The 16,763-nt window shown below is 41.5% G+C and overlaps 1 protein-coding gene across 2 annotated transcripts in view; it reads right to left on the bottom strand.

Moving 5' to 3' along the window:
- The window catches only part of LOC126336429 (protein dopey-1 homolog), a 341,808-nt gene that overhangs the window by 277,502 nt on the left and 47,543 nt on the right, over positions 1-16,763 (bottom strand). For both annotated transcript variants that reach the window (XM_050000134.1, XM_050000125.1), the window contains exons 5-9: positions 16,502-16,667; positions 14,854-15,043; positions 14,178-14,353; positions 10,951-11,101; positions 7,111-7,244 (exon numbers count right to left, since the gene is read on the bottom strand). In XM_050000134.1, the coding sequence (XP_049856091.1) occupies positions 7,111-7,244; positions 10,951-11,101; positions 14,178-14,353; positions 14,854-15,043; positions 16,502-16,667 (817 nt within the window). The remainder of the gene's footprint in view (positions 1-7,110; positions 7,245-10,950; positions 11,102-14,177; positions 14,354-14,853; positions 15,044-16,501; positions 16,668-16,763) is intronic.

The following is a 16,763-nucleotide window of genomic DNA, read 5'->3' as shown; positions in this document are numbered from 1 at the left end:
TGGAACCCTGCAGAAACAGAACCATATCAGGCTTGGGATCATTTGGTAAAAAAACCTACCTGTGGCTGCTATTGCATAGCTTTGTGTCTGGCCCCAGTGTTGATGGGGATGCTGGTTTTCTCACTTTAAAAGAAACCAGCAGTGGTTAAGCCAACAGAGACTAAAGCGACACATTTATAAAATTTTTCATGTCCCACGTAAACTGCAAACTATTTGGACAGAAATTTGCTATACTCCAGATTGGATTTAAACTTGCACATGAATAGTTGGAATTAAACTTGCACATGAATAGCATCATAAATTAGGAAACAGTTTCAAAATTCTCATTAACATGAATCCTTTTCCAAAAAATGTCCGGCAGACTGCTATGAACTTCACCAAAATTAGCGCAATGTGACAGTGATGTAAAACTTGAAGGTAGTTAATAGAATGTGTGTTGCAGGTATTCTGCAACAATTTTGCTTCTATGACCTCCAGTACCTTGGTAATGGATAGTTAAATTTTGAAGTTTATAATTAGTTTGATTCTGTAGTTATTATAGCAGAAAAACTACCTCAAATGTGTCATGAAGGGTCACAACAAAAATGTCCTACTTTTTTTGGTACTTTTTACACTTCTTCCGACTCGAGCTTTCCCAATCATCAGAAATTTTTATATTGCCTTCCCCACAGTGTATTAAACAACTGCAAAGCATAATTAATTATGACAGACTTAATTTGTGTACAGGTGGAACATGGGTGTTTCTTCATGGTGCTTTTACTTTGTTGTTGCACACTGCATTGCACAACCATACCAACTTTTTCAGATGGTTTGGAATATTGTCTTTCTAATGAAAATGATTTTAAGAAGCCTGCAGAAAATACTTTTTTTTGTAAAAGTGGGATAACAGAGTTGTAAAGCTAATGTAGGCTACAACAGACTATCATAAGGAAGCGTAGACTACAGTATTTCCAGAATGAAATTTTCACTCCGCAGTGGAGCGTGTGCTGGTATGAAACTTCCTGGCAGATTAAAACTGTGTGCAGGACTGAGAATCAAACTCGGGACCTTTAACTTTCGCGGGATGTGCTCTACCGACTGAGCTACCCAAGAATGACTCACGACTCATCCTCGCAGCTTTAATTCCACTTGTATCCCATCTCGTACCTTCCAAACTTAGGAGAAGCTCTCCTGAGAACCTTGCAGAACCAGCACTCCTGGAAGAGAGGATACTGTAGGGACTTGGTTTCGCCACAGCCTGGGGGATGCTTCCAGAATGAAATTTTCACTCTGCAGAGGAGTGTGCGCTGATATGAAACTTCCTCGCAGATTAAAATTGCTTCATTCTGGAAACATCCCCCTGGCTGTGGTAAAGCCAAATCTCCGCAGTATCCTTTCTTCCAGGAGTGCTAGTTCTGCAAGGTTTGCAGGAGAGCTTCTGTGAAGTTTGCAAGGTAGGAAACGAGGTACTTGCCGAATTAAATCTGTGAGGATGGGTCGCGAGTCGTGCTTGGGTGGCTCAGTTGATAGAGCACTTGCCCAAGAAAGGCAAAGGTCTTGAGTTCAAATCACAGTCTGGCACACAGTTTTAATCTGCCAGGAAGTTTCGTAGACTACAGAAGTTTTCCTAAGGGCTTTGGTCAGTTAAGGTTGTACCCGCATTACCCGTACATTAGGAGTGTTGCATACCTATCGGGCATTACCTCATAACGATTGCTTTCTTTACGTATGCAACCAATGTCAGCTGATTCAGCTGAAAATCAGAAGTGGTAAACCATCTAGAAACTGAGGGAGGATGTACACAGGGCCCCATAACCTAAGGAACATTTTTGTTCTTCATAGTTATCTTCCTGTCTGTAACTTAACAATAAAAGTTCTTATAGCAAAATTTATCTTGTCAATGTTTAATTGAGACTTTTTAAAAAAACTGATTTCTAGGTTGCACTTGAATATGTCATACAGGGAAATCTAGAGGCATCAGAAATGTTGTGACAGCAGCGAATTTTGATTTGAGGGAGTGGGAAAGTGTTGGGGAGGCTATTCCACATTTCTGGGTATAACGACAGGTATCCATAGCTCACATGGAGAACGCAGTTAACTGGTGTGTACAATATTGGTACAGATCATTGCAGTTAGTTGCAAGATATATGACAATAGATAAAAAAATTACTCACCAACCGGCAGCATGAGAACACGCGTATAAAAGTACTAAAATTTGCAAGCTTTTGGAGTCACTGGCTCCTTCTTCAGGCACAAGAGTTGTCTGGGAAGGAAGAGGAGCAAATAAAAAGGACTGGTGAGTTTTAGGAAATGGGTAGAGTTCAGAAAAGTCACCCAGAACCCTGGCTCAGGGGAGATGGGCTGAACGGGATGAGAAAGAAAGACTAATTTCTGGGGACTGCACCGGATGAGATTTGAAAACCTGAGAGTTCAAAAGTGGAAGACAGGGTAATACGCAAGGCAGAGATTACTGACCAAACATCATGTAAGAGTTAACGAGTGTGAAAAGCTAAGCACATTATATGTGGAAGAGGTAAGGAGTAGGGAAAAACAGACAGATCAGAAAATAAAAGGTACAGTAAACTAAAAGGAAGTGAAGAAATGAACAGATACTGAGAAGAAATGCTGAGACTGTAGAAATTAACAAAACTTAAGGCCTGGTGGGTGGCAAGAACCAAGGACATGTTTTAACACAAAGGGCATGTTGTACAACACCCTGTTGAAGAGCATGCTCTGCAAAATAATAGTAGTAATGTCAGTGCCTGTTTCAGCACATATGGCGTATGAAATCTTCCCCCAGATACCAGCTTCTCAGACCGCAGCATGTGGGAACTGGCATTATGACACGTCCTTGATTCTCGCCATCCACCTGCCTTAATTTACATTTATTTCTTTCCCTTTTGGTTTTCTATATCCTTTATTTTCTGACCTGTCTATTTTTTCCCTGCCCTACCCCCTCGACCCCCCCCCCCCCCCCCTATCATACAAAATGCACTTAGCTTTCAGTTCTTACAGACTTGAGCATAATGTTTTGTCAGTAATCTCTATCTTGTATGTTACCCTATCTTCCACCTTCCACCTTTAAACTCCCACATTTTCAAATCTCGCCCAGTGCAGTTTCCAACAATCAATCTTTCCTTCTCATGCTGTCTGGTAAGCCTCCCCTGAGCTGGGGAACTGGGTGACTTTTCCAAGCTGTACCCATTTCCTAACCCTCACCAGTCCTTTTCCTGCACACTTTCTCCTTCCCCTTCAACCCTTCTACCAGAAGAAAGAGCCACTGGCCCCAAGAGCTTGCAAATTTCAATACCTTTATATGCGTTTTCTGCTGCTGCAACTTGGTGAGTAGATTGTTTTTAACTGTGCAGTTACGTTTTCAAAAATCGAGTATTTTTGTTAAGATATGTAACATTATTAAGTAAGAGTCTAAAATGCAGTTAACAAGGTGCAGAGGATAGTGCATTAGGTGAAACCTGCACATTGTTAAGACTGATTGCTTATTATGCCAAGTTCAGGACACACTGAAAGACAACATGTTTTTGGTGAAAATGATATTTGCTGTATCCAAAATACACTCCTGGAAATGGAAAAAAGAACACATTGACACCGGTGTGTCAGACCCACCATACTTGCTCCGGACACTGCAAGAGGGCTGTACAAGCAATGATCAAACGCACGGCACAGCGGACACAACAGGAACCGCGGTATTGGCCGTCGAATGGTGCTAGCTGCGCAGCATTTGTGCACCGCCGCCGTCAGTGTCAGCCAGTTTGCCGTGGCATACGGAGCTCCATCGCAGTCTTTAACACTGGTAGCATGCCGCGACAGCGTGAACGTGAACCGTATGTGCCATTGATGGACTTTGAGCGAGGGCATATAGTGGGCATGCGGGAGGCCGGGTGGACGTACCGCCGAATTGCTCAACACGTGGGGCGTGAGGTCTCCACAGTACATCGATGTTGTCGCCAGTGGTCGGCGGAAGGTGCACGTGCCCGTCGACATGGGACCGGACCGCAGCGACGCACGGATGCAAGCCAAGACCGTAGGATCCTACGCAGTTCCGTAGGGGACCGCACCGCCACTTCCCAGCACATTAGGGACACTGTTGCTCCTGGGGTATCGGCGAGGACCATTCGCAACCGTCTCCATGAAGCTGGGCTACGGTCCCGCACACCATTAGGCCGTCTTCCGCTCACGCCCCAACATCATGCAGCCCGCCTCCAGTGGTGTCGCGACAGGCGTGAATGGAGGGACGAATGGAGACGTGTCGTCTTCAGCGATGAGAGTCGCTTCTGCCTTGGTGCCAATGATGGTCGTATGCGTGTTTGGCACCATGCAGGTGAGCGCCACAATCAGGACTGCATACGACCGAGGCACACAGGGCCGACACCCGGCATCATGGTGTGGGGAGCGATCTCCTACACTGGCCGTACACCTCTGGTGATCGTCGAGGGGACACTGAATAGTGCACGGTACATCCAAACCGTCATCGAACCCATCGTTCTACCATTCCTAGACCGGCAAGGGAACTTGCTGTTCCAACAGGACAATGCACGTCCGCATGTATCCCGTGCCACCCAACGTGCTCTAGAAGGTGTAAGTCAACTACCCTGGCCAGCAAGATCTCCGGATCTGTCCCCCATTGAGCATGTTTGGGACTGGATGAAGCGTCGTCTCACGCGGTCTGCACGTCCAGCCCGCACGCTGGTCGAACTGAGGCGCCAGGTGGAAATAGCATGGCAAGCCGTTCCACAGGACTACATCCAGCATCTCTACGATCGTCTCCATGGGAGAATAGCAGCCTGCATTGCTGCGAGAGGTGGATATACACTGTACTAGTGCCGACATTGTGCATGCTCTGTTGCCTGTGTCTATGTGCCTGTGGTTCTGTCAGTGTGATCATGTGATGTATCTGCCCCCAGGAATGTGTCAATAAAGTTTCCCCTTCCTGGGACAATGAATTCACGGTGTTCTTATTTCAATTTCCAGGAGTGTATTACTTCTGAATATGAAGAACTGCATGTGAAAGAACATGAGAAATATAGACCATGCCATTCACATAACATGTTGACAACTTATCAATTTTTCATGTAATCTATGTGATGTTCTAAATAATGAGTGGACAGGACTTGAAACAGTAATACATCAAAATGCTTGAATAAATAAAGCACAAGTTAAATTACTGCATGAATTCATATGTCAATATTCAAACCTGTGTAATTACCCAAAAAATTAATTAAAAATAATGCCTAAAACAAAACATGAACTGCTCAGAATGTGGGTATAGCAAACTATGATATCACTGAAAATATATGTTCAGTGTGGCACATTTTCAGCTTGAAATTTAGAATGGACAAATTGTAGTTAGTTCTTCATTTCGATCAATCAATATAAAACTAATCTATGGCGAAAACATGTGTTTGTATGGAACAAGAATTAACTTAAGAGATGAGAAGCAGTATAAGGAAAAAAGAAGAAGAGGAAAAAGGAAAATGATAAGGAATCTTTTGAAATAAAACACACTGACTAAATCTGTGCAAACAGTCAATGACTAATAAGAGAACAGTAAAAGAGTTTTATACTAACATTATTTGTTCTTTCTACCAACACTGTCCACAGATAATATCTGCCTGTCACTTAATTTCAATTACAGGCTATAGCACTGACACAATTACAAAATTAACCTGGTGAGGTTGTGGTAGGGTTAATTTGACCCTGCTCATTTTGTTTTGTTGGCATTTCTTTGTTGCGCAGTTGCACATTGTCGAAGATCTCAGTAGCTGTTTACAATAAACAGAAGGGTGGAAGATCTTCTACTCTTACTGACGAGTTCGTGCAAAAAGTCAAAAAATCTATTCATGAAGACTGCCCATTGACAGTGGCTGAAATTTCTGCAATGTTTCCACAACTCTCTAGAACTCTCTTATACAAGTTACTCACAGAAATGCTGGAATAATGGAAACTGCGTACGTTGGGTCCCAAAACAGATTACAGAGCAGCACAAGAAAAATAAGGTCTATAGCACTCCCAAATTTTTCAAGCAACTTGAAATGGAAGGTGAGGATTTTCCGAGCTCTGTTGTGAGTGGAGACAAAACACGGGTGGTTTATTACATGCTCGAGATGAAAGGTAGTCATCGCAGTGGCATCATACCAGTTCCAAATCTGTCAAAAAATTCAAAACCAATATTTTGGCCACAGTGTTTTGGGACCAAAATAGAATCATTTTGGTTGAATTTCTGCAGCAGGGAGAGAGCATAAATGCAAAACAATATTGTGAGACCCTAAAAAATCTCAAAAGGAGCATTCGAAACAAAAGGAGGGGAATGCTGATGTGAAGAATGTAATTGCTGCACAACAATACCCATCCTCTCACAGCCTTTGCCACCAAGGCATTCTTTAACTACTCCCCATATTCCTCAGACTTGGTGCCTTCAAATGGCTCTGAGCTCTATGGGACTTAACATCTGAGGTCATCAGTCCACTAGAACGTAGAACTTCTTAAATCTAACTAACCTAAGGACATCACACACATCCATGCCCGAGGCAGGATTCAAACCTGCGACCGCAGTGGTCGCAAGTTTTCAGACTGTAGCACCTAGAACCGCTCGGCCACACTGGCCGGCCTTGGTGCCTTCAAATTATCATCTTTACACCTCCCTGAAGGACCATATGAGTGACATTAAATTTTCAACCGACGAGTCGGTGCAGAAAGAGGTTCTGAACTGGGGAAAACAGCTGGCAGGAGAATTCTTCCCAGAGGGCACTTGTGCCACAGCTCACCACACGCATTGAATGGATGGCAATAACAGGGAAAAATCATCAACAAGTGTATCAACAATTTCCTGTGGTTTATTTTCAGCACAGAGAGAGAGAGAGAGAGAGAGAGAGAGAGAGAGAGGGGTGGGGGTGGGGGGGGGGGGGGGGGGGGAATAACATCACTTTCACCAAGTATTCAGTATGAAGGAAGAGGGTGGAGAAGCGTTTGCAATACACAAACAAATCTCTGAAAAAGAATGTTTTCCACAGGCTCAGCTAATAATTGTCATTTCCATACCCTTCTCTGTGGCTCAACACCTTTCTATTCAGTGTTCTGCAAGTAATGATCAATCGAAAACAGTAAATTACATACCTGAAAACTTCATACAGGATATCATCTAAAATCTCAGGCCCTATGTCTGGCTTGTCCAAGAGAGAAACCAAAAGGCGATAAGGACGAACATCTTGTGGGTGGCTTGCACTCTGACTTAGAGTAATTTTAATAGCCTATAACAAAAGATTATACAATATTATAACACCCATGACAGACAAAAGGATTTAATATGGATGGTTTAAACATTTAGACTAAAAAAGAGCTGCCATTATTAGACACTTTTGTGGGTAAATTCAAATCATTACAGAAATGCATTATATCTTTATACATCTGTCATCTATTTTGAACACCAATATTTCTCCACTCTCCTACATTAATAGTTAACAATTAGCCCATAACCTAAAATAGCCTACTGACACAAATAAAATACCTTGGATATGTATAATATGAATCTAACATTTAAAAAACTGAAACAGTGAGTTACACTGGAACAAATAATGCAAAAAATATCATCGTAATTTACACTTTGTGACTGAACTATGGCAAAGTGATGTGTTGCCCCAAGTCTACCTAGCTGAAAAATTATGGTTGTGACTGTTGAAACCATATAATAGTTTAATAGTTAATGGTGGAAAGCTGTTTATGGGTTTTTATCATCTGTTTCGCATGTAATGCTTATACGGGTGGATGGATGGATGTCACACATTTTCAAGGTGGGACTGCAATAGCAGTATTACTGTTGTAACTGTGTGTACCTGTGTGGAGTCAGGTGAAAGGTTTTGTAGGGGGCCTAAGGTTCTGAGGATTCCTTGAAGCTGCACCTGGACATGACTCCATCAAACTCCTGACCCCACCGACACCTCGCACTCCTACCTTCTACCTACTTCCTAAAATTCACAAACCCAAACATCCTGGCCGCCCCATTGTAGCTGGTTACCAAGCCCCCACAGAACATATCTCTGCCTAAGTAGATCAACACCTTCAACCCATTACATGCAGTCTCCCATCCTTCATAAAAGACACCAACCACTTTCTGGAACACCTGGAATCCGTACCCAGTCTGTTACCAACGGAAACCATTCTTGTAACCATTGATGCCACTTCCCTATACACAAATATCCCACACGTCCAGGGCCTCGCTGCAATGGAGCACTTCCTTTCACGCCGATCACCTGCCACCCTACCTAAAACCTCTTTCCTCGTCACCTTAGCCAGCTTCATCATGACCCACAATTTCTTCACTTTTGAAGGCCAGACATACAACAATTAAAGGGAACAGCCATGGGTACCAGGATGGCCCCCTCGTATGCCAACCTATTTATGGGTAGCTTAGAGGAAGCCTTCTTGGTTACCCAAGCCTGCCAACCCAAAGTTTGGTACAGATTTATTGATGACATCTTCATGATCTGGACTCACAGTGAAGAACAACTCCAGAATTTCCTCTCCAACCTCAACTCCTTTGGTTCCATCAGATTCACCTGGTCCTACTCCAAATCCCATGCCACTTTCCTAGACGTTGACCTCCATCTGTCCAATGGCCAGCTTCACACATCCGTCCGCATCAAACCCACCAACAAGCAACAGTACCTCCATTATGACAGCTGCCACCCATTCCATATCAAACGGTCCCTTCCCTACTGCCTACGCCTTCATGGCAAACAAATCTGCTCCAGTCCTGAATCCCTGGACCATTACACCAACAACCTGAAAACAGCTTTCGCATCCCGCAACTACCCTCCCGACCTGGTACAGAAGCAGATAACCAGAGCCACTTCCTCATCCCCTCAAACCCAGAACCTCTCACAGAAGAACCCCAAAAGTGCCCCACTTGTGACAGGATACTTCCCGGGACTGGATCAGACTCTGAATGTGGCTCTCCAGCAGGGATACGTCTTCCTAAAATCCTGCCCCAAAATGAGATCCATCCTTCATGAAATTCTCCCCACTCCACCAAGCCTCTTGGTTCATCCCTATGAAATCCCCAAACAACCTTCCCTACCCTCTGGCTCCTACCCTTGCAACCGCCCCCGGTGTAAAACCTGCCCTATGCACGCTCCCACCACCACCTACTCCAGTCCTGTAACCCGGAAGGTGTACACGATCAAAGGCAGAGCCACGTGTGAAAGCACCCACGTGATTTACCAACTGACCTGCCTACACTGTGACGCTTTCTATGTGGGAATGACCAGCAACAAACTGTCCATTCGCATGAATGGACACAGGCAGACAGTGTTTGTTGGTAATGAGGATCATCCTGTGGCTAAACATGCCTTGGTGCACGGCCAGCACACCTTGGCACAGTGTTACACCGTCCGAGTTATCTGGATACTTCCCACCAACACCATCCTATCCGAACTCCGGAGATGGGAACTTGCCTTCAATATATCCTCTCTTCTCGTTATCCACCAGGCCTCAATCTCCGCTAATTTTTAAGTTGCCGCCACTCATACCTCACCTGTCATTCAACATCATCTTTGCCTGCACACTTCCGCCTTGACTTACGTCTCTGCCCATACTCTTTGCCTTTAAATATGTCTGCTTGTGTCTGTGTATGTATGGATGGATATACGTGTGTGTGTGTGTGTGTGTGTGTGTGTGTGTGTGGGTGGGCGCGCGCGCACAAGTATATACCTATCCTTTTTTTCCCCCTAAGGTAAGTCTTTCCGCTCCCGGGATTGGAATGACTCCTTACCCTCTCCCTTAAAACCCACATCCTTTCATCTCTCCTTTTCCTTCCCTCTTTCCTGACGAAGCAGCCGCCGGTTGCGAAAGCTCGAAATTCTGTGTGTGTGTTTGTGTGTTTTATTCATTGTGCCTATCTACCGGCACTTTCCTGCTTGGCAAGTCTTGGAATCTTTGTTTTTAATATATTTTTCCCATGTGGAAGTTTATATATATATATATATATATATATATATATATATATATATATATATATATATATATTTTCCAAGACTTACCAAGCGGGAAAGCGCCGGTAGATAGGCACAATGAATAAAACACACAAACACACACACACATCCGCACATCTGCGGATATGTGTGTGTGTGTGTGTGTGTGTGTGTGTGTGTGTGTGTGTGTGTGTGTGTGTGCGCGAGTGTACATCTGTCCTTTTTTTCCCCTAAGGGAAGTCTTTCCGCTCCCGGGATTGGGATGACTCCTTACCCTCTCCCTTAAAACCTACATCCTTTCGTCTTTCCCTCTCCTTCCTGAAGAAGCAACCATCGGTTGCGAAAGCTAGCAATTCTGTGTGTGTGTTTGTGTGTTTTGTTCATGTGCCTGTCTGCCGGCGCTTTCCTGCTTGGTAAGTCTTGGAATCTGTATGTGCGGATGGATATGTTTGTGTTTTTGTGTGTGTGTGTGTGTGTGTGTGTGTGTGTGTGTGTGTGCGCGCGAGTGTACACCTGTCCTTTTTTTCCCCCTAAGGGAAGTCTTTCCGCTCCCGGGATTGGAATGACTCCTTACCCTCTCCCTTAAAACCCACATCCTTTCGTCTTTCCCTCTCCTTCCTGAAGAAGCAACCATCGGTTGCGAAAGCTAGTAATTCTCTGTGTGTGTTTTGTTCATTGTGCCTGTCTGCCGGCACTTTCCCGCTTGGTAAGTCTTGGAATGTTTGTTTTTAATATAACAAATTTAAGAATGGCAACATTGCAACCGATATCAATATCAATGTGAAATAGTGGCACAAAGGTCAGGTGAACATTAGATTTGTATGTCAATTTACCATTTTAAGTCAGCTCTTGCTCTTTTATACATTTCTACTATAGAGCCATAAATTAACTAAAAATGACACAGCATTCATGCGGAGCTCAGTTCTATATCATAAAATGAATTTACAAAATACAACATTGCACATTTAGGCCTATCTTATATGCATACCTGAATCAAGAGATCTCTGGAATACATCTCAAAATATGGTGAGGTATTGGATGAAGTAGATTCTATGCTGCGAGATTTCTTAACAAGAGGATGTTCTGAACTCAGTAAAGATACATTTACTTCTGATCCTAGTAGCCAAGCAAATAAACGCCTGAAAACAGTATTTCAATTAATATTTTAAAACACAATTTATTAACACAGAAGACCTTACTTATTACTGACTTACTCCTTAGCTGATACAAAATGCATTCCAAAATTCTTAACTGTATATGGGAACCATAACAATTCCATCAAAATCTTTCTATTGTTACACCGTTGCTACTTTACTTCACTCCTGAACATTTCCTGCCATACTTCATGTAAAATACCTTGGGACCTGCACAAAAACACATTCTCATCCTGATTGTGGAGCAAGTTCACCTCTCTGTTCTAAAGGGATGGCCACATTTGTTTGCTGTCGTTTGCTTCATCCAATAACAGTGGCTGTCTCATTTGTTCATACACTGCTTTTATTACTCATTATTCTAGCCAGAGGCTACCGACTTGTCACATTATTGGCCTTCACGATGTAATAAATTAATGTGATCATTTGCGAACATGCTAGCTATAGCTTAGAAGTTCTGCTTGTGCAAAGGCAACAGCTGTTAAACTACACCTTGCCAATCACATCGTGCCAAACAGAACAGAACAGAACCCCCACCACTGGCACTGCCCCCTCCTCTACTATGCAGTATGTGCAGATATGGGCCAAGTTATTTTGTGCTTTGACAGACATAATACCAGTAGTTCACCAAAAATCGCACTAACCACAATATTTTGCACATAATGTATGAAACAAAAGTCATCTATACTGATTTTATTTTGTAAAAATAAAAAAAAAAAACAAATGCTTTCAGCTATGCCACTACATGTGTTTTTATTCTTGTTGACACGTAAGAATTAGAACATCTTGAAATAATGTTACAAAAATTTTGAAAAATATTTTTCTAAAGACAAACTTAAATACTACTTATAGAAATTAAGGTGTCACATATGGGAAAATCAGAGACATCTTTGGAGAAGAGAGCTTCAGCTTTATGAATACCAAGACTTCAGAAGGTTAGCCCATGCTAAGCAAAGATGGGATTGTTTAAAGGTGGAAGGAATACATAGGAGGCCCATACTTAGAAAACAAAGGCGTGGTGCTGACAGTATATTACCAATCTACATCTACATCTCCACGATTACTCTGCTATTCACACTACCGTTCCACTCTCAAATGGCCTGCGAGAAAAATGAGCGCTTAAATTTTTCTGTGCGAGCCCTGATTTCTCTTATTTTACCATGATGGTCAATTCTCCTTATGTAGGTGGGTGCCAACAGAATGTTTTTGCAGAGTGGAAAACTGGTGATTGAAATTTCATGAGAAGATCCTGTCGCAATGAAAAAAGCCTTTGTTTTAATGACTGCCACTTCAATCCACGTATAATGTCTCTGGCACTATCTCCTCTACTATGCGATAATACAAAATGAGCTGCCCTTCTTTGGACTTTTTCAATGTCATCTGTCAGTCCCATCTGATGCGGATCCCACACTGCACAGCAATACTCCAGAATAGGGTGGACAAGTGTGGTGTAGGCAGTCTCTTTAGTAGACCTGTTGCATCTTCTTAATGTTCTCCCAATGAATCGTAGTCTTTGGTTGGTTTTACCCACATCATCTACATTAAAGATCCAATTTAGGATATTTGTAATTGTTTTATTTTTATTATTTTGAGCTTTTCCTCATTACAGAGACTTATCTCTAACATAATAATTTACTTGGAAATTACAATACAAACAATAAACATTCTTAAACTATATTCTCAAAATATTTCTCCAGGTGTTTCGATCTTGCATGTCTTCTTCCTCTGTGCCCTTTCTCCTCATTGTGTGCTGTACATTTTGGAGCCAGGTGGTCATAGGCCGTCTTCTTCTTCTCCCTCCGGTTCCCACTCCAGTATACTTGACTATTTGTAATTGTAATCCCTAAGTATTTAGTTGAATTTACAGCCTTCAGATTTGTGTGACTAATCGCATAATGAAAATTTAGCGGATTTCTTTTAGTACTCATGTGAATAACATCACACTTTTCTTTATTCTGGGTCAATTGCCACTTTTTGCACCATACAGATATCTAATCTAAATCATTTTACAATTCAGTTTGGTCAGCTGATGACTTTACAAGATGGTAAATGACAGCACCATCTGCAGACACTCTAAGATGGCTAATGAGATTGTCTCCTATGTCATTAACGTAGATCAGGAACAATAGAGGGCCTATAACGCTTCCTTGAGGAACGCTGGATATTATTTCTGCTTTACTTGATGACTTTCCGTCTGTTACTATGAACTGTGACCTTTCTGATAGGAAATTACGAAATCAGCTGCACAACTGAGGTGGTATTCCATAGGCACGCAGATTGGTTAGAAGACGCTTGTGGGGAACGGTGTCAAAAGCCTTCTGGAAATCTAAAAATATGGAATCAATTTGACATCCGATTACTTAACGAGTATAAAGAGCTAGATGTGTTTCGCAAGAACGATACTTTCTGAATCCTTGCTGACTGAGTGTCAATAAATCATTTTCTTTGAGGTACTTCATAATGTCCGAATACAGTATATGTTCCAAAACCCTAATGCAAATCGACATTAGTGATATGGGCCTGTAATTCAACGGATTACTCCTACTTCCCTTTTTGGGTATTGGTGCGACTTTAGCAATTTTCCAGTCTTTAGATACGGATTTTTCTGTGAGCGAGCTGTTGTATGTAATTGCTAAATATGGAGCTATTCTATCAGCATACTCTGAGAGGAACCTGTTTGGTATACAATCTGGACCAAAAGCCTTACTTTTATTAAGTGATGTAAGCTGCTTTGTGACACCGAGGATATCTATTTCTATGTTTCTCATCTAGGCGGTTTTTCTTGATCAAAATTCAGGAATATTTACTTCATCTTCCAAACAGTTTCATGTCACATTTACAAAGTACCAGCGTGCATTATTCACATGCTATAAGCCTGCATTGGAAAAGATCAGTTTGGATTCCAGAGAAATGTAGGCACATGCAAGGCAGAACTGACACTATGGCTTATCTTGGCAGATAGGCAGAAGAAAGGCAAAGCTACATTTATAGCATCTGAAGGCAACAGGGATAGAATATAAAGAGAAAAAAGTTATGCAACTTGTGACAATTCTAAACTGCATACCTGTTCAGTGACATATCTCTACGAAGTATGGTAGTAAGAGAGGCCGTTACAAGTCGTACCACATCAGTGCGCAATAACTGGTTATTGTGCATGGGAAATCCCACAAGCAGCAGGTCGAGCGCACTGCGCTGTACCAGCACACTAGTGTCTTGCATACATGCACACAGTGCACTAACCTTAAAGAAAAGTTGAGACTGATCACATGGATGAACAACTTTTACTGTATTTTGGTTTTATTTCTATAGAATAATTACAAAATTTAAAATTTCTAGATAATAATTTTTTACACTACAATAAACTTACTAACTGAATGAAACTTCACTTGCAACAGTCCACTACAATATTTAAGAAATGATCTATGTATGTCATGGAATGAAGTACCATCACATTAATCATGTTCGGATATGAGGAGGAACACAATGCATTCAGTATAAAGTTTTCCCTATCATCAACTACAGCAGCGATTCAGATACTAATTGTTGTCTGGAGGAGGAGAAGTAAAAGATCAATAAGTAACCACACAGTCTTTATCACACAGACATCACACAAGAAAAACAGGGGGTGGCATGATTACACTATTCAAATTTAATGGGAATATAATTTATGCTTTCTTACTTTGTTGTGTCATCGTTACAAACAATAAAAACCAAAATGAAGTATAAACAGTGCTTATTACCATAATGTCAACATTGGTCCCCATAATAAATAACTGATCTTCCATAGAAAGCCTCTTGTTGAAGTGTGACAGAACATAGGATATAGCAGGGAGGCGTATACCACTGTTTGCTGCTATGCAATCCCACAGACATCCATAAAAGTGGTTTGGACCCACTCCATCACAAACTTTTTCTAACAATGAGGTAGTTCTGAAAGAAACAAACACATTATGAATACAACAATTACACTACTCTCCACTGCACAATAACATATGTCTGAATTTCAGTGATTTACTTATCATATTATTTAACAGTTTCAGGTGTAAACCATATCCACAAAACATGATTCATTTGATGTTAGCATTTAGCTACTGTTTTTCCAGTCATTATGGTCTGTCGTCACATCCTTAAGCCAATAAAAAATGCTTGATCCTTGAGTAACACCATTTTGTTAGTTTTTCCTGCATAATACATATGAACATTTGGTTTGAAAGTTAATATTTGTGTTCAATTTTTTTTCATGTCTGTCTCCTGCCACATTCTCATCTTTATTAGATCATATTATGTCATTTGGAGACAACTTTTTTATAAATATTTATTCAAAGCATAAAACACTGCAACATTTATATAAGGAAATTAGTGGTCATATAATAAATATAATGAAATTACAATGAAATCCAGACCATTAGCTCCTTACAAGCATTGACAAGTATCAATAGGAACAGTTGAAAATGTGTGCCCCAACCAGGATACGAACATGGGATCTCCTACTTACATGGCAGATGCTCTATCCATCTGAGCCACCAAGGACACAGAGGATAGCACAACTACACGAACTTATCTCTGGCAAGCTCCTTGTGAGACCCACCTCTCCAATTTATTGTCCACACAATACATTTGTAGTGCCCCTGCCCACTATACTGATTACCTCCGACAGTCAATCTACCGATTCCCATAAGAGTTTGAGCAATATGAGTGCATCCACACTCAAGAAGATCATTGGTCGGTAAGCCTTATCTACAGGGTGGCGCACGAAATGTGTTACCATTCTGTTTTTGTATATAAACTTTATTGTCAATACAATCTGAAAGGAACATATACTACAATCAAGAGCCATCCATGGGGATTTGTTCTAACTCAGCAAATGCTCAATATGTCAACCATTTCGTTTCTTAACTTCCTTCATACGAACACTGAAGCTAGTGATTACCCTACGGCACATGTCTTCTGTAATTTCACTAGAATAAGTCTTCTGAGCTCCATTAAATCACGTGGACGTTTTGGGAAATTTTTTTCCTTTAGGTATTCCCAAAGAAAAAAGTCACATGGATTGAGATCTAGACTATTGGGGGGGGGGGGGCAATTTTGTCCGTCATTGAAGTGGCCTGGAAACCTGAGTGAAATGATCCGCATGTCGAAATGCTAGTGTAAAAACTCCAACACAGTGTTTGCAGTATGTGGCCTTACTCCATCTTGCATGAACCACTGCGAGTTGAAGGGTAAGGAAAATTAAACGCATATAGTTCCTTAAAAGTAATACATACGATTGTTGGGGAAGCATTATTCAATTTATGTCTGTAAACCTTAATAGAGACACTGCAATCAGTTTCCATGAACAGTATCAACCATAAACTACATCCACTGAACATAACTGACTTGCCAGCTCACCTTTCAAAATGATCAGAACCTTCTTCTAAGCCTGGTAGAACACCACTTAAGAAACCACTAAGTCCAGGTCTAAGTCTCTCTCCCAGAGGTACAAAATGTGTTTCATATACAGTGAGAAGAGAAGGACGGACATTCATGGCAGCATGGCCCAGAAGTGGAAACAAGCCTAGAATTGTAGATACATATAATTTTTTTGAGGCTCATTATAATATTTAACCTAATAGTAGTTTCAAAAATTTGAATGTCCTTGTAATAACAATTT

Source organism: Schistocerca gregaria, chromosome 1 (genome assembly GCF_023897955.1).
Source record: "Schistocerca gregaria isolate iqSchGreg1 chromosome 1, iqSchGreg1.2, whole genome shotgun sequence".
In the NCBI taxonomy this organism is placed as follows: Eukaryota; Metazoa; Arthropoda; class Insecta; order Orthoptera; family Acrididae; genus Schistocerca; species Schistocerca gregaria.
This window is presented reverse-complemented; position numbering and strand designations above follow the sequence as displayed.